This window comes from Bos javanicus, chromosome 11, assembly GCF_032452875.1.
Source record: "Bos javanicus breed banteng chromosome 11, ARS-OSU_banteng_1.0, whole genome shotgun sequence".
Lineage (NCBI taxonomy): Eukaryota > Metazoa > Chordata > Mammalia > Artiodactyla > Bovidae > Bos > Bos javanicus.
In genome coordinates, this window is record NC_083878.1 from 21,459,284 (window position 1) to 21,484,095 (window position 24,812).

At 34.3% G+C, this 24,812-nt stretch overlaps 1 protein-coding gene across 3 annotated transcripts in view; it reads right to left on the reverse strand.

The window, feature by feature from the left end:
- SOS1 (SOS Ras/Rac guanine nucleotide exchange factor 1) overlaps positions 1 to 24,812 on the reverse strand; it is a 127,770-nt gene that overhangs the window by 24,808 nt on the left and 78,150 nt on the right. For all 3 annotated transcript variants that reach the window (XM_061432139.1, XM_061432137.1, XM_061432136.1), the window contains 7 exons: positions 15,902 to 16,029; positions 14,451 to 15,106; positions 5,458 to 5,539; positions 4,588 to 4,710; positions 3,973 to 4,076; positions 2,648 to 2,870; positions 1,187 to 1,306 (listed from right to left, as the gene is read on the reverse strand). In XM_061432139.1, coding sequence (XP_061288123.1) covers positions 1,187 to 1,306; positions 2,648 to 2,870; positions 3,973 to 4,076; positions 4,588 to 4,710; positions 5,458 to 5,539; positions 14,451 to 15,106; positions 15,902 to 16,029 — 1,436 coding nt within the window. The remainder of the gene's footprint in view (positions 1 to 1,186; positions 1,307 to 2,647; positions 2,871 to 3,972; positions 4,077 to 4,587; positions 4,711 to 5,457; positions 5,540 to 14,450; positions 15,107 to 15,901; positions 16,030 to 24,812) is intronic.

Below are 24,812 nucleotides of genomic sequence, written 5' to 3' on the forward strand. Positions count from 1 at the left end.
AGAGTCTGCTTCCTCAGAGAACCTTGCAGAGGTGGGGGGTGGGGGGACACAATTAGACAGCCAAAACCAGGGGCCCCATCTCCTTTGACATCTAAAATGTCAAGACTCAATGGGGGAGAAAAAAACAGGGAATGGTAAACTGCCTGTAAGACAGATCTGATAAGTCAGATTAAACAACAACAACAAAAAAGATTTCAAAGGAGTCATTCTGAATTTATTCACAGAACTAAAGGGGAGTATGATTTAAAAAGCAAAGTGTTGGGGGGTGCTGATGACAGTGTGCATCAATAGGAGTGTCCTAAAAAACACAGGAATTGCAGAAGAAACCAAATGGAAACTCTGGATTTGAAAAATATGATAATTAAAATAAAAATTTTACTAGAGCGACTCAATAGTCAGTTTGAACTGGCAGAAGAAATAAACAGTTAAACTTATAGAGGTATTGTTTTTCAAAAATGAAGACAAAGTAAAGATTTTTCAATATAAACAAGAACTAAGAGAATTGTTGCTAACAGACCCACCATATAAGAAGTGCTAACTTAGGTTCTTCAAGCTAAAGGCAAGTAACCCCAGACAGCAGTGTGAATCCACACAAACAACACTGCTAAAGGTAATTAGTTAATTATAAAAAACGCTGTAAATGCCTATTTTTTCCTCAATGTTTTTTAAAACTGATTTTAAAAAACAACTGGATAAAATAATATGTATGTAATGTATTGTTGGGTCTATAACGCATAGAAATGTAACGTACGTGAAATACATTGCCAATAAGAGAGCAAAGCTGGGAAGGGCTAAGAAAATAATACCAAGTGGTAGTAAAACAACAATTGTAACAATGCACTGCTAGATCTACATCGTTAATTATATGTAGTACATGTTACAATACCACAAAAGGGGGGTAGTGAAGAGAGCTATAGAGGAGTAACATTTTTATATATCACTGGAATTCGGGTATAATCTGAAACTAATTCTGTTATGATGCATGTGGCAAACCTAAAAGGCAATCATTAACAACAACAACAAAAAAAAAACACTTAAAATGCTGTTTTAGAAAAATATTCACCAACTGTCAAAGAAAGGCAGAACAGAGGAACAACAACAAACACATGAGACACGGAAATAAAACTGCAGTGAAATTTATAACATCACTGACTGTTACAAAAGTAAGAAGATCGATAAGACTTACTTCTCAAACCACAGAGTGAGATTAGTGGTGTGCCGGATCATTTTCAGAAGATTAGGAGAATTAATTTCTTTGTCTTCTTTTGTCCACACACTTCCAACTAATTCTGATGGCTGTACAGCTCTAAAATCATCAAGACATAATTCTGCATGATACTTTTCCCTCTAGTATACTGTTTTATCAAGTGAGATAAAAGGTTTACGAAAACAAGGTAAAACAAAAGCATTATAATTCTGCATTTTTCCATTGATTTAAAAAAATTTTGTATGCATGTACCTGTGTACTCTTTTTATTGCTTTAGAGCAGTATTTTGCTTTGGGCATGGGTGGGGTTTCTTCACAGTGTCTTTCCCAGCACTTATAAATATTATCTAACAAATGAGGGTAAGAAAGTAGTTTGGGATAATTCTTTTAAATAATGATATAATAATTGAGGGTATAGTAATTGCTGCAATTCATAAATCTCCCCAAGGCAGGGAAAAAACTCTCTTAGGAGGAGTCTTGGGAAAGAAAAACAAAAGGTTCTAACACTGATTTTGGGAATAGTGATGATCTTTGGTGGGAAACCTATACATTTAGTTTCCTTTTCCATTTAGTTATTAAAAAAATAAACAGCTTGAAATCTAAAAAGTCTAAATTTAAAACTAGAAACAGGCATGTTTTTTGAGATTAGCAGCTATGCTGCTGCTGCTAAGTCGCTTCAGTCATGTCTGACTCTGTGCGACCCCATAGATGGCAGCCTACGAGGCTCCCCCGTCCCTGGGATTCTCCAGGCAAGAACACTGGAGTGGGTTGCCATTTCCTTCTCCAATGCATGAAAGTGAAAAGTGAAAGTGAAGTCGCTGAGTCATGTCCGACTCTTAGCGACCCCATGGACTGCAGCCTACCAGGCTTCTCTGTCCATGGGATTTTCCAGGCAAGAGTACTGGAGTGGGGTGCCATTGCCTTCTCCGTTAGCAGCTATATCAATGTATAAAAACTAAAAAAGGTTAAATGGCTATGACTTAAGTTCATAATGACAATGGTGCTATCTCACTCACTGAGCCCTTACTCTGTGTGGGGCAATGTGCTAAGTGCTATAAATATATGGACTATTCTAAACCTTGCACAACAGCTCTAGGAGTAGGTGCCATCATTAACTCCATTTACTCTTGAGGAAACTAAGCAGCAGAGGAGTAAGTCACACAAGATCAAAGTTGCCCGAGGATACGAAGTTAGCAAATGACTTTAGTAGATTCACTAACTAGGGGCGACTGCATAGAGAGAGAAGCTATAAACCCAGCTAGAGCAAAGGTGATCAAGGAGTAAAAGAAGAGGCGTCTTCTATACAGAAGGCCTTATCACAAGACACTTGGTGTACTATCTCATTATGTCTTATAATAATCCTACACGCCAGAAATCAGATTTAATTTTGAAAGTTAACTCATTTAAAATGATTTTTCAGCTTGAACATCAAATTACATACCGATATAGATCTGATTCAAGTAAAGTGAGTTGTCGAGCAATTTCTATTGGGTGTAAGGTGAGCAGGTCAAAAGTCTCGATGTGCCCAGGTCTGCTTATATGCCACTCAACCGTAGGAGGTGAACTCTGAAATGTAATATTATGACCTGGTCCATTGTCTCTGGCAATTTTTTTCCTTTGGATTATTTTAGTGATGGATTCAACCCATTTTTTCATTGCTTTACCTGAAATAACATTATATGAAAAGTAACATTTAAGTATTTTACTCAATATTTTATTTAAAAAAAGTTTAAAATCATATAAATGATACCTGAATATATCTTTGTTATAAAAAGTTCAAACAACCAAAATTTAAAAATGAAGTTTCCCTTTACCATTTCCCTGTTTCCTATCCTAGTCTCATTTTTCTTCATGTGGCTAACCATTTATTAATAGTTTGGTATATATTCTTCCACATCCTTTTTAAATAAAATGAGAAAGTAATTTATTTGCAGAAAATTTTCACTTCTGTTGTTCTAAACTTTAGCTGAAAATATTATTTTATAATCCTCTCCAAAAAAGATATCTTATACAAATAAGATTTATAATGATAGGATCATACAACATTAGCTGTTAACCTAACAAACTGCATTTTATAAACCAAACAGCACCATAGGACTGATTCCTTCCTTTTGTGTGTTTTTCATGTGGCTTTGTTTTGCACTAGGCATGAAAGTACTATTATTTAATCCCTTATTTTTCGATTCTCATTTAAAGTGTACAGTGGAAATAGAAACAAGTTTGTCGAGGACATTTTTAGAAATAAAAGGGGAACTAGAGATCATCAATCTTAGCTTGTCGTGTTACTGAAGTCTAAAGAATCAAAATTATTTCACCCATTTATCTAACAAATGGCAAGAGTTCAGAACAGAACTCTTGTTTCTCCGGTCTCAGTTCAATAAACGCTGCTGATTCTCTGTATGTTATGCACTATTTACCTAACTGTTTCCCAGTCAACCTCCATTGTGGTGTTACTACAACAGTTTCTAATTGTCCTCTGGTACACATACTTTCAGATGTGTAAAAACAGCATAAATTGAGACTCTTTCTATCCAAGTCCAAAATAATCAGTAAGTTGATTTACTAAACGAAAATTCACTGGATCAACAGGATCATTATTAAACAATTTGTAGGTCAAAAACATTTGATGAAAAAATTTAACTTTTCCAGTTGATTATGCTGGCATTATTATAAATACCTCTAAACTACAGTGAGTAGTGATGTTAGTTGATAGTCACCATACTTTTATTACATATAAAACTAAGGCACTTAAAAAAAAGAAAATACCTCTTACGGTTCCAATAAATTCCTCCATTCGCTGCAAAAGATCTGCATCTCTTTCAAAATCATAGAAGTGGTGCTCTACCCAGTGCCGACATACATTTAATACTCTATGGTATTAACACAGAAGAAGAATTGAACTATATGGGAACTCAAACATAAACATTTATCACAATGAGAGGTATAAATGAAAACACAGTAACTCAACAAATTAAATACAGATGACCCTTGAATAACAGGGTTTGAACTGCACGGCTCCAGGTGTAATTTTTTTTCCCCCACTAAATCTATACCACAGTACCACACCCTAGGCAGGTGGTTCAATCTGTGGATGTAGAACCAAGGATTCAGAGGGCTGACTGTAAACTGGATTTTCCACCCTGCTGACGGTCAGTGTCCCTAACCCCCATGGTGTTCCAGGGTCAACTTTAATCTTGTAAGTGGCTTATCACCTTCAAAATTCTATTTTAATTAACACTTACACAGTAATTTCTGATAACTTCTCTTTACTTCACTCATTTTACATGTTACTTCCTCCTTGCTTGGGAAAGATCTTATTTACTTTAATTCTGAAACAAAAGTTCAACGAAGACTTATTTACTTATTTATTTTAATGCTTACCGCAGCTGCACAGGCTGTATATATTCTTTTCTAAATCTCTTTAGTTCTGCACTCAAGGGTTGATCCCCATTCTCTATAGCGATGCGATCAGCTTCTGTTGGCTCAGGCTCTGGAATTTCAAACCTAACATAAAATAGAACAAACTAATGAAAAGATCAATTATATCAAATTATGCCAACAGAAAACTATAAATCTTTTCACTAGTCAGCACAATTAAGAAAGCACTGTAAAAATTACTAAGGATATACACAACAGTGAAAACAAATGAGGTATCTATAATGTAAAGACTAATTTTTTAAAAAGAAATGAATACTTGCTAAGATAAATAAAACTAGAAATGTAATAAGGAATAAAGAATATATGCAATGTCTAAAAAATAGGTATGATTATAAAGGTAAGGGAATGATATTAATTTTGGGCTTGTGTAATTACTCTAAATAAGCTAACATAAACTTTTTTAATGGTAAGTTTTGAAAAGTTGAGTGCCCTTTGGTTAGAAACACTTGTCTTGATTATAGTACTTGTTCACTCCATTCTCTTCAACATGTGGTATATTAAAAAAATTCTATTTAGAACGTTTAGATCATTAAAAATTCAATTTCCAGAGCCTAAATTCTACATTTTTATAGTTCTTTAACCTGGTTAATTCTATAAATTTGAAATTCACATACTGAGTTTCCATGTAAAAAATATTTTTATATTTAAATAATCAAAGCTAACATAGTAATATAAAACAAATGGTCTTCCAAGATATTTTCTTCTTAAAGTATTCTTGAACTAAAATGTAAAGCTCATTCAAAATATTTCTAAATCTTAGCTCAATCTCATTAAAAAAAGAACAAAGAACTTAAACATTTTAAAATGACAGACCTTTCTATTATAAGACTCAGTAGTTCTTGAGGTTTACAAAAGGATCTATATGTTGTAAGAAATGTCCGAACAAAATTGGGATCTATGAAGAAAAAGGAAAAATATCTTATTAAAACCTTTTATGAAGAATGATTAAAATTATTATTTACATTTCCAAAAGAGATTAAATAGTCAGCTCTTAAAGTCCCAAAGTGTTTTGACCACACAGGGTGCTTTGGACTTTGTAATCAATTGCTAGCTTTAGTTTCTTCCTAAATTAGTGGAAAAATCATTGACACTAAAATTTTACATCAACTTGTTTCTTGACCTCTGCACACTCTGACTAGCTGATATTAAAACTCATTATTGACCACAGGAATGCAAAGGGAAGAAAGGCAAAGCACAGAAGCAAGTTTCTACATGCTACCTGGATCTCAGAGCATCATCAGGTGGTTTCTCTCTTTCAAAAACACAGAGGCCACAGCAATAACCCATTACTTTTCCCTGCCATCCAGACTAATTTATCTAGGATTAGTTATCTAGATTTCTTTAAATTATGTCAACAGAGCATTCAACTGGAGATTAGATCTTATAATGTCGTTGATTAAGTTAAATTCAGTTTCTAAATTGTTTTATTTCCTAGAGGTCTTAATTAAAACCGCTAAAAGATGCTTACAAATAAACACCTGTAAGTTATTAAAACTATTCAATGTATGACAATATGTTGATTTGGCTCTGTTTACAACTTTTAATTACTTGCACTGCAAATAGACACAATGAGGGGGCTTTCCTGGTGGCTAAAGGCTGGACAAGACTGAGTGAGCATACACACAGACACAATTAGAGTTTCACCATAAGAGCCCAAGTCTTCAACTGCTTCCACGAAAAGGACCTACTTTTCATTCATACGTCCATGAAAGCACCTGCTTTTCATTCACCGTAAAGCAGGAAGCTGACCGAGTGTGCCCTGCCTATCCTAGTCTCGGACAGTATTCTCCCAATCTGTGGAGAAAGGCTGCTGTCACCAGCACGAGAGACCTGGTGGCTGGGGGACAACTTCCCATAACGGGGAAAAAAAACCACTCACCAGTCATTGTAACTCAAATTTCACCAATGTCCACATTTAGGTGTTAAGAGTCTTTAAAAAGGAGGAGGGGAGAATTCAGTAACTTGCGTTTTTTATTGGGAGTATCCTTTTCCTATTTCACATCACTATGGAATGGTAAGCTCTAATTTAATGATAAATTTATTGAGAGTAGCAACTAAATTTATTTTTGTTAGGCTACATACTATGGGTTCTTTATAAGAAATACTATATCTTTTATTAGCATAGAATATAGCAAGAATCAGAATTTATTTGCGTGGAAAACCTCTATTTAGTCTGACTTTTGTCTGATTAAGAATCACCCTAAATTTAGCCTGAAAGTAAAATAACTATATTAATTTCCCACCTGCCAAAATAAAATTCATGGATTTATCATAAAAATCTATTTCCAATATACTGGTATATGTGGTCATCAAGATAATGACCCGATTTAAATATCAGACAACCCTGAATTTAAGATTATAATACTTTAAGTTAGAGAAAAATTTACATAATAAAATATATTCATTTTAAATCCCCTCTTCTCCTTTAGCTTCATACCTTCTGAGGCTAGAGTGGGTTACTGATAAAAGTAATTTAAACAGATACAATCCTTTAGTAATTTCCTCTCTGTTGGTATTTTATTGTTTGTCTTCAGTTACAGAGTTCCTCAAACGTTAAAGACTAATGTCTCAACCAGAAGAAAAGATTTTAAAACAGAAGGCTGTACAAGATTTTAAAACAGAGATTTATATCGGTTTCATCACAATCCTCCCTTCCAAGAATCTTCTTCCTGTTCTGCAAATCTATATGTAAGGTGAGGCTACTCAAAACATCATGTATTTAGGAAGCAAAGTAGTGGCCACTGTAGAGATACTGAGCCAGACCTTAGTACAGAGTGCTCCAAATATCCCTGAGCTGTCAAAATTAAGGGTGACCTCTCCCTTTCAAAAAAACAAAAGTTTAGTCTAAAAGTCTAAAATCAATATCCAGGTCCATTTCTTCTCAAATTCCACCTAAGTCAGGCTAAAAATTTGTGGGATATCAAAGCTACTTTTAAGTTGAAAAACAAAAAAAGCAAGCTCTTAGTAAATTAAAGTACGTTTTAAGAAAGTTGGCTATTTTTAAAGGTAAACTATTTTAGAACAGCCTTTGCAGCTTATACCAAAGCTTCTGGCCATCTCAGTACTCTACTAACTAATGAAGATGCTGGGAAAGTCACGGTGTGTCCCACTGCCACATCAGTCAAAAGGGATCGCATCAATTCCTGATGTCTGTTACGTAATGAATTCAAAGAGCACTCACATCATTCATTCCATGTCGTTTCTGTGAAGTGAGCAGGGTTGCTGCTGTTTGTCCCTTTCTACATAGGAGAGAAGTAACTGAGAGTTTTAAAGTCACACAGTGGAGTGACAGAAATGGAATTGGAATCTGGATGGTGTGTTTTCTGATTTATTGCTTTTTTCTCCCATATCACATAACCTCCTTGGATTAAAGGATTTTGTTAAGGTTTCCAAAGCTGTGAGATCTAACTATAAAGAGTGAATACACGAGTTATATAGTCACTATAGAAATTTACATAAATTATTAATTCAGAATAAAGCTGTAAACCGCTAATCTTGCTTGGTTAAAGGCACTGAAGTCACTGAAAAATTAGCAGTCTAATTGTGATTCTGTAATTCTTGTTAAGCCTTCTTCCAGATTTTAGGAAGGAGCAGCTGTACCTTCCTGTACACTGTACTCAGAAGAGGAGTTTTTCGAGCTGGCGGTGAAATAAACACTCCCACAAGCATCACTGTTGTATTAACTTCTGAAGTGACTCAAGTTTAAGTTGTTTTTAGCCTGATTAGAAATTAGAGCAGACTTGCCAAAAGGAAAAACCAGCAGAAGCTAAAAACAAACCAAGAAAATCTGGCAAAACTTTAAATACTTTCAAAAAACATCTTAAAGGCTGCATATATTCCCAGGCTTGAATTAATTCTGGCTCTATTTTTAGTCAAAAGCCATAGAAAATTGCTAATGAATGAAAAACTTATATTAAGGAAGGACATAACATCTATACTTGAAATTTTAACACAAAATATCACATTCCAGATGCTGTTTTTATTTCTATTGATTTCCCTGTTTCAGTGATAGGAGCACATATAATGCTACACTAACCACTGGAGACCTTTATCTTAATGATGAGATGAAAGCCCAAGATAATTAGATACTTAAAAAACCCATCAATAAGGACAGGTTATGTAATTTTGTAGAAAAATAAAGTACCTACTTCACATTTATCAGACAATGATAGAAGCTAAGTTTTACACTGCCTCTGATGGTTGCAGAGCAACAGTTATCTCCCTATATTACAAAGTGATGTTTCAGAGACAGATGGAAGGCAAAAGCATTAAAAATACAAAAGCCATGCTATGCTGATTCGGTTTTAACCGAATATTTGTAAGCACAAATATTTGTGGAGAAAATGAAAATCAACTATTTTGATATTCTCCTCTTTTTGTTTCTTGCTAGTGAATGTAATTCCATAAACTTCTTTCTCAAACATAAATCCTAGTGGATTTCAATATGAGCAATGGTAGAAATGTCTTCTGTGGTTTTTCTTCATTTTAGGTACCACTCTTTTCTACTTGACTCTCAAAGCCCTGTACTAAGATTTCTATCCTACTCTGCTTCCCTGCCCTCTGTCTACCCAACCTCTCTGTATGTACAAATTATCTTCCAAGATTACCATCGTGTCCCTTGTCTAGGCCCAGGTTATTTCAAGTAAGATATCTCCTATTTTCTGCTGGTCTTTAGCTGCCTGTCTCCCTCACTCTAAAGCTATTCTTTCATAATATTTTATTGTATATTTCTTGAAAATCTTAGGAAATCAGAATATAATTACTATAATGTTCAGAATACGGCATATTACATTTGAGGTGAAAAAGTTAATCCTTTTTTTCAACACATTTTTATTGGCAAGGTCAATACATTTTTATTGGCAAGGTCAATACATTTATGAAATATTTGTTACATAGAGTTATTTATGTAAACACCCCTCCCCCAACCACCATAGTGAAACACTGTTAATCAGGATGTCTGTTCATGTGATAATTCTCCCTTTAATATAGCCATTTAAAATGCCACAAGAAACAATAAGCTCCTCAACAAGGATTTATAAACAATCACTCTTGAATTCCTTAAAAAAGGAAACAGACGCTATGCTGACGCACAAACACTTAAAAAAAAAAATCAGAGTTTAAAAATAGTACAGCACTGCCCTATAGATCAAAAATTGTTCAAAAGTTGTTTTTAAGAGCTAAAACACCCAAACGGAGCTATAGAGAACACAAACTTCAAAGAAATCTAATGCAGTTTTTTTTGCAAAAATATAAGGGCCTAAAATAGCAGTAAATATTTTAAAGAAAAATATGAACTGGCTTAAGTTTTTTTTAATACCATTTTCTTTAAAACCGAAGTTCACCATGCATGGAAAACCCCTTTTCCCCACACTTTAAAATGAAAAGTTCTTTTTATATAATGTCAGATCTAATAAGAGACCCCCAACCTCAAAGTCATCTCATTTCTCTAAAAAAGATGATCAAAACCAGACACACCGTCTCCAAACATTTCTTTACACATGTTGTTTCAAAGTCTCAATAATGAATTTATACTAAATTATTTCCTGTAACTCTGGAATAGAACTGAAATTCCTACTTGCATCTCCTCCTTTTTATGCATATTGCTTTGTGTTTTCTTACTGTAAATAAAGGTCTCTTCATATCCTTGCCAGATCCAGAATGATACATCTAACAAGACAATGTCCCCCCACACCATTTCAGATGAATTCTGCAGTTCTGATGTAGTTAGCAAATTACTGTTATGCCCAGAAACACTGGATCTGCAGCACCATATATTAAATTCTACATAAGACTCTGTTGTAATCTTTTGAGCAACAATTAAGCACTTTCCAATTCACCTAAATTTACACAGCAAGTAACACCAATAGATTGGATTTTGTTAAAAACTAAAATTATAATGACCAACATCTAACTAAAAACTAAAATCTATGCATTAAAATGGAAGTTATCCATAGTTAGAATTTATTACCTATTTCAATAAGAAAAAACAGTACTCTGACTATATATTAGACCCATGTTTGCCCAGAAGTGAAGAGCCATTTATATTCCTGGTAATTCAAACCAAGCAAGCAATTCTATTTTTACTGTTCAATATACATAATAAAAATTATACTATAAAGATGAAAAAAAATTCACCTTGTATGAGTCAGTGTAACATGGCAGAAAATAAACTCTATTATTTAAAGAGTCAAGAAACCCGATTTCTCATACTCTTTCCTGCAATTAACTGATATGATTTCTGGCAAGTCACATAACCTTCAAGGCCTTGGGTTTGGGTCTATAAAGTGAACGACTGAGCATTTAAGATCTATAGCTCTGTTTTATAAATTACTGTAAACACTTGAGTGATCAAGTTGACTGAAGCCACAGTGAAGTCTGAATTAAGGAAGGTTAAACAAGTTTTCTGTTTTTTGATGACAATGTCTGACCAAGCTATAATCTAAAAAATGTCTGTAAGTAGTGCTTATTAGTTACTGGATTTTTCTCATGTATTACAGCCAATGTCTTTTATTACAATTCTATACAGCATAATAAAAATATGCAGTCTAACTTCTAGCTTTTGTTTTAGTGCAAGCCACAACTTACACTGTATGATCTGATAAAAAATACGTATCAAACTACCGAACCAAAATTAAATAGAGCAGACCAACAGTTCTTAAAACAAATGGTTAATCCATTATCACTGTGTGAGGACTCAGAGTCCAATTAAGCTGGAAAAGGTCTTAAAAAAATAGCTGTTTGAATGTTTTACAAGTTCGTACATGGTCTATTAAAAACACATTCTATGTTGCCAGTAATACATTTATCACAGACCTTACAGAAGTCAAACAAGCTAGTAATTAATACTTATTGGTATATATGGTAAACCACAGTTCATGAAAGCTGCTTGTGGATTTTAGTTACACTAGTAATATATTTATGACATAAGTTAAAATATTCTATTAATCTTCAAAATAAAATAGAAAAGAAAAATGTCAAAAAAAACACTTAGCTATAATACTCTAAACCCAACACTGGCTTTTTATTCCTCAAGAAATTCATAAAAGGAATTTTTTAAAAACTCTAACATTTTAAAAAAGTAAAAAGATCTTGTCAATTTAAATTTGGATACACTTAACTCTGCAAAGTTCTATAAATTTAGAAAGCTGAGTGCATATTAATTAGAAGTAAAGTTACTTAAGTTATTCTATTCAAAAGCTAAAGATTAATATAAATGAGGGTGACTATCAAAAGTAACTAATAAAACACCATAGCAAATGTGCTATGTCTATAGATTTGGTGAGCACTGTGTATACTGAGGAGAAGATTGCCAAGACTAAAGAAAAACTATCAGCTATGCTTGTTAAGTTTTGTTTAACTTAACAAAAAATAAATAAAAGGTCTCTAGAAAAGAAATATTTAATTGTAGCGCTATAACTACTTATTAACAATCATAAGGTAGTTCTGTGAAATAAAGCAAGCAGTAAAGAATATTTTTATCACTAACAGTAGCACTTTAAGGAAAACAATTATATTAAAAAATTTGAAATTTGAAAATATTTTTGAAATCAAATACCACTTGACTTGATAGGAAACACTGGTAAATCTTCTTTAGCACCTGCCACTTGTACTGCTCTACAGAAGAAAAAAGAGTAGAGCTTCTGTCTCACAAACACAGATAAAAATCTAAGGATTAATTATACTCTCAATAGTCTAAGAACCCAAAACAAAGGTATTTAAAATAAAATGATGAATACTTTAGAATGTTTAGGCTAAAAATTTCTGTGAATCTTCTAAGATACAAAAATCAGAATAATGTGGCAAGAAGAACAATTTGAACTTTCATATCCTTAAAAATGCCTTAAGAAGGACCAAAGAAATAACTGTTTTGCAACCATAAATTTCTGGTAATTGAATAAGATAGTTTTTAAGCTGTATTCTAGATCTTAAAGTTGATGGTGATCAGCTAAATAGATGGGTCGTATTTACTACTGAAATTGCACCTATCAAAATTAGTTTCACATGTAAAAAAAGATGACAGAATAATGTATTTATTTTTCATGCAGATCCTAGGCAGCTTATTTAAATTTTCTATACTTGGATTTATTTTTTATTTTTGTGTCAGCAAAATGAATACCTGACTACGTAAGTTTCTAAGTGAAAAATCAATAGTAAAATTGATTAATTAATAAAATTAATTTTACTAAAAAGAGTAAAAATCCCAGAGTCTTTTTTTGTTATCATCAACATGTTTCAGTTACTGCCTGCTTACTACCAAATGGCATATGCTTAAAGAGCCTAAACTGCTTTTAAAATTACCTATGGGGGGAAAAAAACACTATTATTTTACAACAGAAAATATTAGCAAAAGAACTACCAAATAGAGGCCAAATAAAAACTAAAAACAAAACACAGGCTTATTTATCCCAGACATGTGGAGATAATGAAAGAGATCATATTTATAACATGCTTTGAGATCATGGAAACAAAATTATAATTTTACTTTTTTGCAAGGTGGCCCTGATAGTTTCCAGGCAATATGAGTAGTTCTGACCAGGTATTTAATAAATTAAACAGATTAACAGTGTTGAATACCATTCATCTTTATTACAGTGGATTACAGTTAATGGATATTCTTAAAAGTTTAATTGAACTGGTGCCAGAATAGTTTCCAGAGAGAACTAAGAGCCCATTTGAAGAACTTTAAAAACTGGGAAATTTCCCCAGAAACACACGTATCCTAGAGATAGAAATATATTTAAGCAAAAAGTCTGGAGATGGAGGTTAACTTATACATTCAACTATTTTAGGACCAGCACTTTTGAGAGTTATGTTTGATTTTATATATATCTTTGTAATAAAAGCATTCTTTGAAAGTAAGTTTATAAAGAGCTTTCACCTTAGTATTTCATTTATTCTTTCCAACAATATTCTAAGATAGCTGTTGTGATGTTGATTTTTGAGATGAAAACTACACTACTTCTGAAACCTTAAGAAACTGTGATAGAGTGAGGGTGTGAACCTAAATTTAGTGCTCTTTCCACAGTATTTTATAATCCTCAAAATTCCTACTATGTAGGGAAGCTGAAGAAAACTGGAGTATCATCTGTTACCTTATTAGAAGAAATAAAATTAAAGAATCGACCATTACATTTGTTCCTTACCTCCCAAACATTATATTTGATTCAGCCCACTTAGAGACAAACATGTCTCAACACTCTAGGAAACCTCCAAACCCCTATGTTTATCTCTAAAAATTGCCATAATAAGGTACATTGTTTTCTAAATAATATCAGTTGTAAAAAATCCTGAAAATTTGAAAGACCCCAAGATTGCTATTTTTAATAAATTTTAGGAATGGAAATTAAGAAAAAGCAATGCTGTATATATTTGTACTACTGGTACAGTTTTGGTAATGGATACATAACATATATTAGAATTTTTACTTATTTTATAATCCCAGTAATGAAAGAGAAAAAAAGACGTAAAGGAGTAAAACAATTTTTAGATCCTAATGATGACTGATTTATCACTAGTTTCAGTCTTATTTTTGCCACTGGCTAACTGGGTAAATTTAGCCCAGTAACTTTATTTATAACTCTGATTGTCAAGTTAAAAATAACATACGTAAATGTGGTAGAAAAATTATAAAATTTCATAGAAATATAAAGTGGCAGTCTTTTTAGTCAAAGGAAAATGAACTCTGACAATGCGGAGGTCTTTTGTTGTCAGTTTGCTTTCTATTTTAGGCACAATGACCTGTGCAACAAAGAAAAATCAGCCTGAAGGAGGAGAATAAAAGAGACAGGCAAGTTCGTACGTCTTACCTGCATACATGTGGTATGTGAGCCTCTCTATAAGTTTAATAACGGTTCCTGCCTTGATAATTGGAATTCCAGCTTTGGGCTGCACGTTTTCTTCAAATATGATATTTTCTTCAGAGTCAGGCTCTGCAAATCTATAAACGTCAGCACTAGGGAGCCTCATCTGCTCCTCCTTTTCTTCCTGCAGCATGGTCACATCAAGCATTCTTTCCAGGGTACTCCGGTACTGTAAAGATATCAATGCTGCCATCCAATTGTTCTTCTCTTCAGCTGACTTGGCAGAAAATATAACACTATTTTCATCTTTTAAAATTATTTCAAAAGCATGCTTGTACTCATTGGTGTCATCTTTGTCATTAATTTGTACCTTTCTCATAAAAAACTTTTCTTTAAGACGATATTCTGCATTGCTAGCACCAGGTAGTCTTGGCTGCCCATGATTTGATTTACAGCAAATCATTAAGCCATCAAAGAGAAATATGTGTCTCTCATGTTTGGCTCCTACACGTGTAAGAGTTCCTTCCATTATAAACTCATTGCAACACTGTCCAATGTCTTTTCCCTCCCAACCATCAATATTCTTCTGAATCTCGTTCATTTTCTTGATTGCTAGTTGTTTCCCCTTCATTTGCTGACTATAAAACCGACATGCAGATTCACTGGGATAAAGGAAAAAAACACTGTTAGTACAAAGATGACAGGGAATCTATAATTCATGAATATTAACGACAGTGCTAAAGCATATTTTTAAAAGTTGCACTGTGAAGGTTTTCACTGAATCTCCAAATATATTAGTGTTACAAAGTTGCACAATTTTGGAAACTAAAGCAACACATTAGAGACATTTTTTTTAGTGCTCTAAAAAGAACAGCTGACTATTGACAAAAATCTACCCTATATATTTAGCTACAGAATGATTATTTCTACCATGGCTACTAAATATTTAGAATGACAAGTATTACAAAGTAGCCCAATACAGTGAAAAAAAAAGTAAGAGATTAAAAAATTTATCTAGAAATGCTTAAGTAGACAATACCTAAAGCTAAAAACCATGCACTTACTATAATTAGGAAACTGGAAGCGTATTATCTGAATTAATGCCTCGAGTTACATAATCCCTAAAATAAAGGCCACTACTGATTTTACTTTGACAGAACAATGTTGTTGACATAAATCTACCCAATACATTTGCTCTAGCTCTCCTTTAGCTTACCAGTTGACTCTCAGGAGGTCTTGTCTGGGAGTATGCAAGGAAAATGCACAAATATGAAAGGTTTTTCAAACAATAACAAATTCTCTTGGCTTTGATGTCACTTCCTCTGAAAGACCAAGCTTGTCACTAAAAGTATTTTCTTCATTGTTTACTTGAGGAGGGACCAGGGATCCCTGAATTTATACCACAGTATTGAGGGTGAAAAGGAGGATTATTTTTAAAAAAAAGTGAAAATATTCACCTAAGTCTTCGTTTTGCAAGACTTTTAGAACATATTTTTTCCATACCACTCTGAACATTAAGCAAAGCTGTTATTGCTTGTTTCAAACATTCTTTGTCTTCTTGATCCTCACTCTTTTCTTCTAACTGCTGCAAAGTTACAAATGACAAATCTGAATTAACAGAACAGTTCTGGATAAAAATAAAACCCATTTTATTGATAAAGATAACACTAACTCAACTCTTTCTGCTGCAATTAAAATTTTAGTGTGTCATAAAATATATTATTCTTTTTAAAAGTCTTTTTCTTCTAATATGTATTACTATCCGTATGACTATGGAACCCAGTTTTCCTAGATTTTGAGTAAAACTAGTAAAATATATGTCAGTGAAACTCAAGCACATTTTCAATTACTGGCTAAAGATACTACATGTGCCAGCAGAAAAAGTAAAGTAGAAACTGTTAAAAGATGTCACACCTTCTGACAGGCAGCAATGTGCATTTTTTCAGACAAATATTACTGAAAAGAAATGAGGAATATAAATTATATTTTTAACTATCACAGGTCTTGGAACAGCAGTAGATACATAGGTGAGATTTTTTTTTTTTAAGTTGTGTAATTTGGTCTTAGATTTCTGATTGCCACATTACTGTTCTCAGCAATAGAATGCTTAAGAAAGATGCTTAAAAATACAGAGAAGGATGCAATATAGTATAAAGGCAGTTGAAGATACAAGGCCTAAGATCAAAATTTGACTCTTACTTTCTGTGTGAATTTGGGGCAAGTTATTTGATTGAGTCCCACTTTTCCTATCTGTCAAATGAGGCTTATAAAAAGCCTGCTTTGCTTATTTTATGGGGTTGCTATTAAAAGTCAAAGCACTCTGAAAAAAATCAAAGTCCTTTGTAAAATAGTAATGTACAACATTATTGTAAACTGCTTTCCTTTATAATTTAACTACAGAATTAACATTAGTATCATGAAGAACTTTGTCAGCATTCACATGTGAAGATTTCGAGTAAAAGTAGCAATGTATATGTTAGTGGAACTCAAGCACATTTTCAAATACTAGCTAAAGATACTACATGTGCCAGACAGAAAGTCTGTACTTAACAGGATTGAGTCATTAATAATTACTAATAATCAATATGACAAGGTGGTGGTAATTCAAGCAAGCAATTAACTGAGGTATAAGTGACAATGATTCAGTAACCTTATAAATCTGTGGCTACCAAAGAGAAGTTAAGAAATAACATATATTAACAGAGTTTTCATGCAACATTTGAGAACACTTACTCTCTATCATAAATGAAAAAGACTTGAGAAATAAAACCATAAAAAATTCAAAGTAACTTAGAAAGGCTTACTTTTCAATGAGCTTCATTATCCATTAGCATTGGGTTGGCCAAAAAGTTCATCTGGGTTTTTAAGATATTACAGAAAAACCCAAACAAACTTTTTTGCCAGCTCAACACTTTAAGAGCCTTATGTTTAAGAGGCGTTTCTTAAAGACTAATAATACATTCTTTTTTGTTTCAACTGATACAGGTTACACACACATGTGTGTGTGTCTACTAATGACCTATGAAAAGTAAACATATTCAATGCTCCAAACCATTTTTATAAAAATAATTTACTTAAAGTATCTTAATGCTCAAATATTCCAGAAGTAACAAATATAAAACATCAGGTCTTATTATTCAAATTTCTTATATCCATTATTTAAAATTCACTGAGGCATAATCCACCCTCTCTGGAAATTTAGTCTCATTTGTGTTAAACAAAACAAAAATCTAGTCACAAAATTTCCAACATAAAAAGGGTTACGGAGGAGACAGTTTTTAAAGGATAAGAGACTTAAAAATAGATACATTAAAAAATGCAAATACTTTTTATTCATAGTGTTCCTCTTCACTATGGTCAGCTATATCTATATTAAAGAAAGCCAATGGCCAAGTTTTCATGAAGATAAAAGGTTTTTACTTAAGGGTAGGCTGAAAGCTGGATTCTGGGTAATCTTTCAAAGTATCTTCCATCTCTATTGGGCTTCCCTTGTGGCTCAGCTGGTAAAGAATCTGCCTGCAATGCGGGAGACCTGGGTTCAATCCCTGGGTTGGGGAGCTCCACTGGAGAAGAAAATGGCAACCTGCTCCAGTATTCTTGCCTGGAGAAGCCCATGGACAGAGGAGCCTGGCGGGCTACAGTCCACAGGGCCGCAGTCAGACACTACTGAAGCAACTGAGCACACAACAGAATATTAGAGTCCTTTATATTCTATCCTTTGATTTTTTAATATCATTAATTCAGGCAAAAATACCAGAAGTCATATAAGACACACAATTCTAACACACATAAAAAGAACTTTCAAAGTAACAGATCCATTTAGACATGCATTTGATTTTCTATTCTAAAAAATGTTTTAAATTTCTGAGTCATGTTCTCTACCATTAACTATAGCATTTCATGGGGCTTTCCTGGTGGCTCAGATGGTAAAGAATCTGCCTGCCATGCAGGAGACCTGCATTTGATCCCTGGTTGGGAAGATCCTCTGGAGGAGGGCATGGCAGTCTACTCAAGTATTCTTGCCTGGAGAATCCCATGGACAGAGGAGCCTGACAGGCTACAGTCCATCGGTTTGCGTAATATTTACCTTTATAGCATTAGTCAAGCATCTAAAACAAATTTCAATGTAATAAATGACTTTTCTTATAAGCATTCTTTGCTTCTTTTACTTAACACAGCTGATTTAAACTGGGCATTGGTGAAGAATAATTCAAGTTAACTATCACCAAAGGGGTAGCTTATTGTTGCTACAGAAATAAACCAAGGGCAATTAGTATGTAAATGAAACTTTACAAAGCAGCATCTTCTTGTTACCAAAGTGATATCCATGCTTTTCATGGGGGCCTATTTAATAACATTATCTAACAGCAATTTAATTTTACAAATGGCTGTTTACTAAATAGTTTAAAAAATTTTCAAGTCCTGATGATATATTGCCATATATGAGAATATACTTAACCTTATCCAGAGAATCATATTCTAAAGCACAATGGTAACTCATAATGACCTATAGATATGACTAAATTTACATTTTCAAAAGAAAGGAGTCACTTTCGCCAGTGATTTGGGGTGGGGAGGAATCCTTTAGAAATAAATAGAAGAGGCAGTAGTCAACATAGTATATTGTGTGCCCAAAGGAAACCCTGAGAAATTGAGCACTGAAGAATTGATGCTTTTGAATTGTGGTGCTGAAGATGGCTCTTGAGAGTCTCTTGGACTGCAAGGAGATCAAACCAGTCAATCCTAAAGGAAATCAGTCCTGAATATTCATTGGAAGGACTGATGCTGAAGCTGAAACTCTAATACTTTGGCCACCTGATGCGAAGAACTGACTTACTGGAAAAGACCCTGATGCTGGAAAAGACTGAAGGTGGGAGGAGAAGGGGACAACAGAGGATGAGATGGTTGGATGGCATCACCGACTCGATGGACATGAGTTTGAGTAACCTTCAGGAGTTGGTGATGGATAGGGAAGCCTGGTGTGCTGCAGTCCATGGAGTCGCTAAGAGTCGGACACGATTGAGTGACTGAACTGAACTGAACTAAGAGGCTATACACTGGAAAAAGATAATTCACAATAGTATTCAGTAGATGAATAAAATTAACAATCGGTTTATACATAAAAAAATAAAGTGTTGAACCTGACACAATTTTATGAGTCCAACTCACAAACAAATTGTCCAATTCACAATCAAATAATGCCTTCTCTTAAAAAAACACAAACTTGAATCTATATGCTTTTATTTCTAGAAATTAGTTTTCTCCAACATGAAATAATATAAAATGAATGAACTGCCAATTACTTGATGATGGAGGCAGGCAGGACCAGAACCCAGGAGTCTCAACTTTCAGCCCTTTTCAATATACTATCCAGGGAACTGAAAAGACTGTAAATACCTGTTTAAAAAATATTCATCAAATAAAACATTCCATTCAAATGGTAAACTGCAATGCATAAGGATGACAAAATATATCATCGAGGAATAAACACTGTAGTATAACTAAATTGCTGTGCTGTACACCTGAAACTTACACACTATTGTAAACCAACTGTACTTTTATACTTTTTAAAAAATATATATTAATATAATTAAGATTTGGAAAATAAAGATTTATCTTTATCTTAAATATTATAGGTACATATAAGATTTCATCACAAAATGTGAGAACAAAAGCAAAGATGGGAATCATGAAGTAAATTTCATAACAGGAAGGTCCTTCCTTTCCCTCCAAAAGTTATTTTTTGAGTCCAAAAATAATTTCATATATGCAGATAATTCTACAATACATAAAATTTCAACCAGTATATGATTTTAATGATATTAACAAAATTTGATCTTTTTTACTTAACCCTCATTTTCTCCCAAGACAAGTGAGGAGATGATCATTTTCAAAATGGTATATATTACATGAAATAAATAGTATAACAGTAAAATAGTATAAATCTTCAATAATTGTAATTTAAATGAAATAGTATCTTTATTAAATTAGTCAATGGTTGAATATATAAAAAGTAAATCTTAAAATATAAATTCTAACATGACATAGTTCACTATTAGGAAATAAAAGCAAAATGCTCAAAGATTTTGAGGAAAGTCACAAGTCTTCTTAAGATAATTAAAGGGTCTTTTGTACATTTTTAGAAACTATTTAGAATATTAACAGTAGCTGACTGGAAAAAGACTCAAAAGGGCAGTCTACAGAAGACTTCCAGTAAAGTTCCAATCATAATTAATTTAACAAATATTTAATTAACCATCTATCATTCATGAAAGAAAGTGAAAGTCGCTCAGTCTTGTCTCTTTACAATCCCATGGACTGTAGTCTGTCAGGCTCCTCTTGGGGATTCTCCAGGCAGGAATACTGGAGTGGGTAGCCTTTCCCTTCTCCAGGGGATCTTCCCGACCCAGGAATCGAACCAGGGTCTCCTGCATTGCAGGAGGATTCTTTACCAGCTGAGCTACCAGGGAAGCCCCTCTCATTCATAAGTAATAAAAATATGATAGTGAGCAAGCGAAATCTGGTCACTGCTGTTAGAGCTTAGAGTGTTAAAGAGAAGACAAATGAACAACAAAAGGATATAATGGGGAAACAGGGCATTCTGAAAATATACAGCAAGAATCCCTAACCTAATAAAGGGACAGAAGAATATAGCAAAGAAGGCCTGCCAGAAAGAAATGACTATAAGGTTTGAAGGATAAGAATGGTTTAGCCATGGGGCAACAGAGGTACAAAAAAATGTATTAGGCAGAGGAAATAGCTTGTTAATTCAAAGAGTTATTTAGGGCCAACATTGAGAGAAATGAGGCTGAAGAGTAGAACTTGGTGAGTGGGAAGGAGTTAGGGGTGGACAGAAGTGATGGGTCAAGATACTGGAGAAGTCAACAATAACCAAGCCAGGACTGTAATCCTTATTAGGAACTTGAACATTAACCTGGGTCAATGGGGAGCCATTAAGGATTTTAAGCAAATGGCAACCCACTCCAGCATTCTTGCCTCGAAAATCCCGCAGACGGAGGAGCCTAGTAGGCTACAGTCCACAGGGTCGCAAAGAGTCGGACACAACTGAGCGACTTCACTTCACAATGCTATCAAATCTGCATTTTAGAAAGACAGCTTTGGTTTGGTTACCAGTCAACAGCAAATTGGGGGATGGGGTGGGGATGAGACTAAAAGGAGATTTGTGATAACCCAGATGAGATGATCGTGGCTCTCGAGTACTAAGAAGAAATGAACAGAAGATGAAATCAAAAGATCCTTTTCAAGAATGAAAAGGACCTATTTGGTCACTAGGGGGCTTTTCTGATGGCCCAGGGAGTAAAGAATCTGCCTGCAATGCAGGAGACACAGGAGACACCGATTCAATCCCTGAATCTTGAATATCCCCTGGAGGCGGCAATGGCAACCCACTCCAGTATTCTTGTCTGGAAAATCCTATGGAGAGAGGAGCCTGATGGGCTACAGTCCATGGGGTTGCAAAGAGCTGGATACGACTGAGCAACTAACACACACATACACACACACACACACACACACACACACAAAGTGGATGTGATGTGGAAAATGGCAGAGAAGAGTTGAGGACTTCCAGGTCTCTATTTTGAGTAACCAAATGGATAGTGGGACCACTTCACCAAGTGAATGAACACAGAACGAGTGGTTTTGCTGGGAAAGATGAGGAGTTTTCAAGAAAGTGAATTTGATTTGCTTACACAATAAATAAGCACAGCTGGTCAAAAGACAGGTGGACAATAAACAGCCTACACTGCGCCATTTCCTTTTCCATGCCCCTCTCTTCATTTAATCTCTTTAATCTTACTGAAATCAGCATAAATTCCTGATTTTCTTCATGCTACTAAAAGTAACCTTTGGATTGACACATTTATTATCTGACAGCAAAGGGGTCACTGCTTTTTCTAGGTAAACTTCATGAGTAAATGATAAGATGGGACTGGGGGAGGGGAAGGGTGTGACAGGGTTCAGGACATACTATTCCCCAATCTGGCACCTTGGTATACTGAATACTTTAAAAGTTGAAGAAGTTTGAGAAAATAAGGGAAAATAAGGGAAAGAGAAGGTCAGTGACCTTCCCGGTTCTATTTTCTCAAGTTCCTTCAGTTTAAAATACTCAGTATGTAAGGTTCCTGTGTCACGTAAAACTTACATTAAATAAATCTGTATGCTTTTCTCCTGTTAATTTTTGTCAGTTTCCTTTTCAGACCCAGCCAGAGACTCTAAAAGCGTTGAGGAAAAAACTGTCCTCCCCTACAGGTGCTTGGGAAAGGAAATAATTTGAAAAAATAAAAAAGCATATTGTAATGGAGAGCAGTATGGCTTGTTAATTGTATCTCAATAAAGGTGTTTCTTTAAAAAGTAATAATTTAATACTTTTAGCTAACTATATGCTCTTTAATTTTCTGTGTATCTATTAAAGTGAAAGTGTTAGTCGCTTAGTCGTGTCTGACTCTTTATGACCCCACAGCCTGTAGCCAGCCAGGCTCCTCTGTCCATGGAATTCTCCAGGCAAGAATACTAGAGTGTGTAGCCATTCCCTTCGCCAGGGTATCTTCCCAACCGAGGGATCGAATCCCGATCTCCCACACTGCAGGCAGATTCTTTACTGTCTGAGCCACCAGGGAAGCCCATATACCTATTAAAATGGGCTTTAAATGGTCTTAGCCATCATACTGATGGTAAGTTCAGTTTCCAGTCTGAAACATGCAGTTATCAAAGAAAGACTTGGCAAGATTATATGGTTTTAAAAAAGTAAATGGCAACTCTACTTAATGCTCTGTGGTAACCTAAATGAGAAGGGAATCTAAAAAGAGGGGATATAAGTATATGTATAGCTGATTTACTTTGCTGTACAGCAGAAACTAATACAACACTGAAAATTTTATTACACTCCAATAAAATTAATTTAAAAATAAAAAAACGTAATTAAAAGAATCTGTAAAATGTAAAATATAATTTTTTTAATTAAAAAATTTAAAAATCAAAGTGATTATACATCGGTATGCATTGGTCCAAAAAAAAAAAAGTAAATGGATTCATTAAAATATCTACAGCAGTTCTTAAGATTTTGCTAAATTGGTTTTATTTACCCCTTTTGTATGGAAAATTACAATTAATACAAACATTAAGTATATAATAAGAATTAAAACCGTGTATGAAAAAGTTTTTCAGTATTTCTGAACGAAAGAATGATAGAGACAGATAATGATAAAAGTATTATTATCTATTAGTAAAATAATTACCAGTTAAATATTACAGTGTTAGAAATCCTGAAAACTTTTTAAAACAGCGAAGCACTTAATGAAAGAAAAGATCTTACAACTTAAAAAAGAAAAAGAAAGAAACTGAAATATAACTCAAAGACCAAAATGCTGGTGAATAATGTTACCAAGCTCCTTTCATTCTGACTTAAAACCAATTTTTTTGTAATAAGGCCAAATTTATTTTTATCTTTAACTTAAAGAAAAGGAGAGAGTTTGGTGAATTTCCTGCTAAAAAAGTGGGATAAAACTGAATACAGTGTTTATTTGATGAAGTCATAACACAACAGCAAAAAAAGAACAACAAGGATAGCCGTTTCCAAGTATCACTATTACGCTTTCATACTGAAGTAATCCTGTTGCTGCTAAGTCACTTCAGTCGTGTCCGACTCTGTGCAACCCCATAGATGGCAGCCCACCAGGCTCCCCTGTCCGTTGGATCCTCCAGGCAAGAACACTGGAGTAGGTTGCCGTTTCCTTCTCCAATGCATGAAAATGAAAAGTGAAAGTGAAGTTGCTCAGTTGTGTCTGACTCCTAGCGACCCCATGGACTGCAGCCTACCAGGCTCCTCTGTCCATGGGATTTTCCAGGCAAGAGTACTGGAGTGTGTTGCCATTGCCTTCTCCAGAAGTAATCCTGGATAACTGTAAAAAGTTTTTAGAATTCCTGCTAATCAGATAAAATTTGTGTTATGTTTTTGTATGGGAATATTTTAAGCTCAAGCATGTTATCTAGGTGAGGAAAAAGACAAAGGATGATTTAAGAACTGTGCTTATGCTTAGTCCCTCAGTCATGTCCAACTCTTTGGGACCCCATGGACTGTAGCCTGCCAGGCTCCTCTGTCTATGGGGATTCTTCAGGCCAGAATACTGGAGTGGGTTGCCATGCCCTTCTCCAGGGGATCTTCCCAACTCAGGGATTGAACCCAGGTCTCCCACATTGCAAGTGGATTGTTTACCATCTGCGCCACCAGGGAAGCCCAAGAATACTGGAGTGGGTAGCCTATCCCTTTTCCAGGGAAAACTTTCTGATCCAGGAATCAAACCGGGGTCTCCTACATTGCAGGCAGATTCTTTATCAGCTAAGCTACCA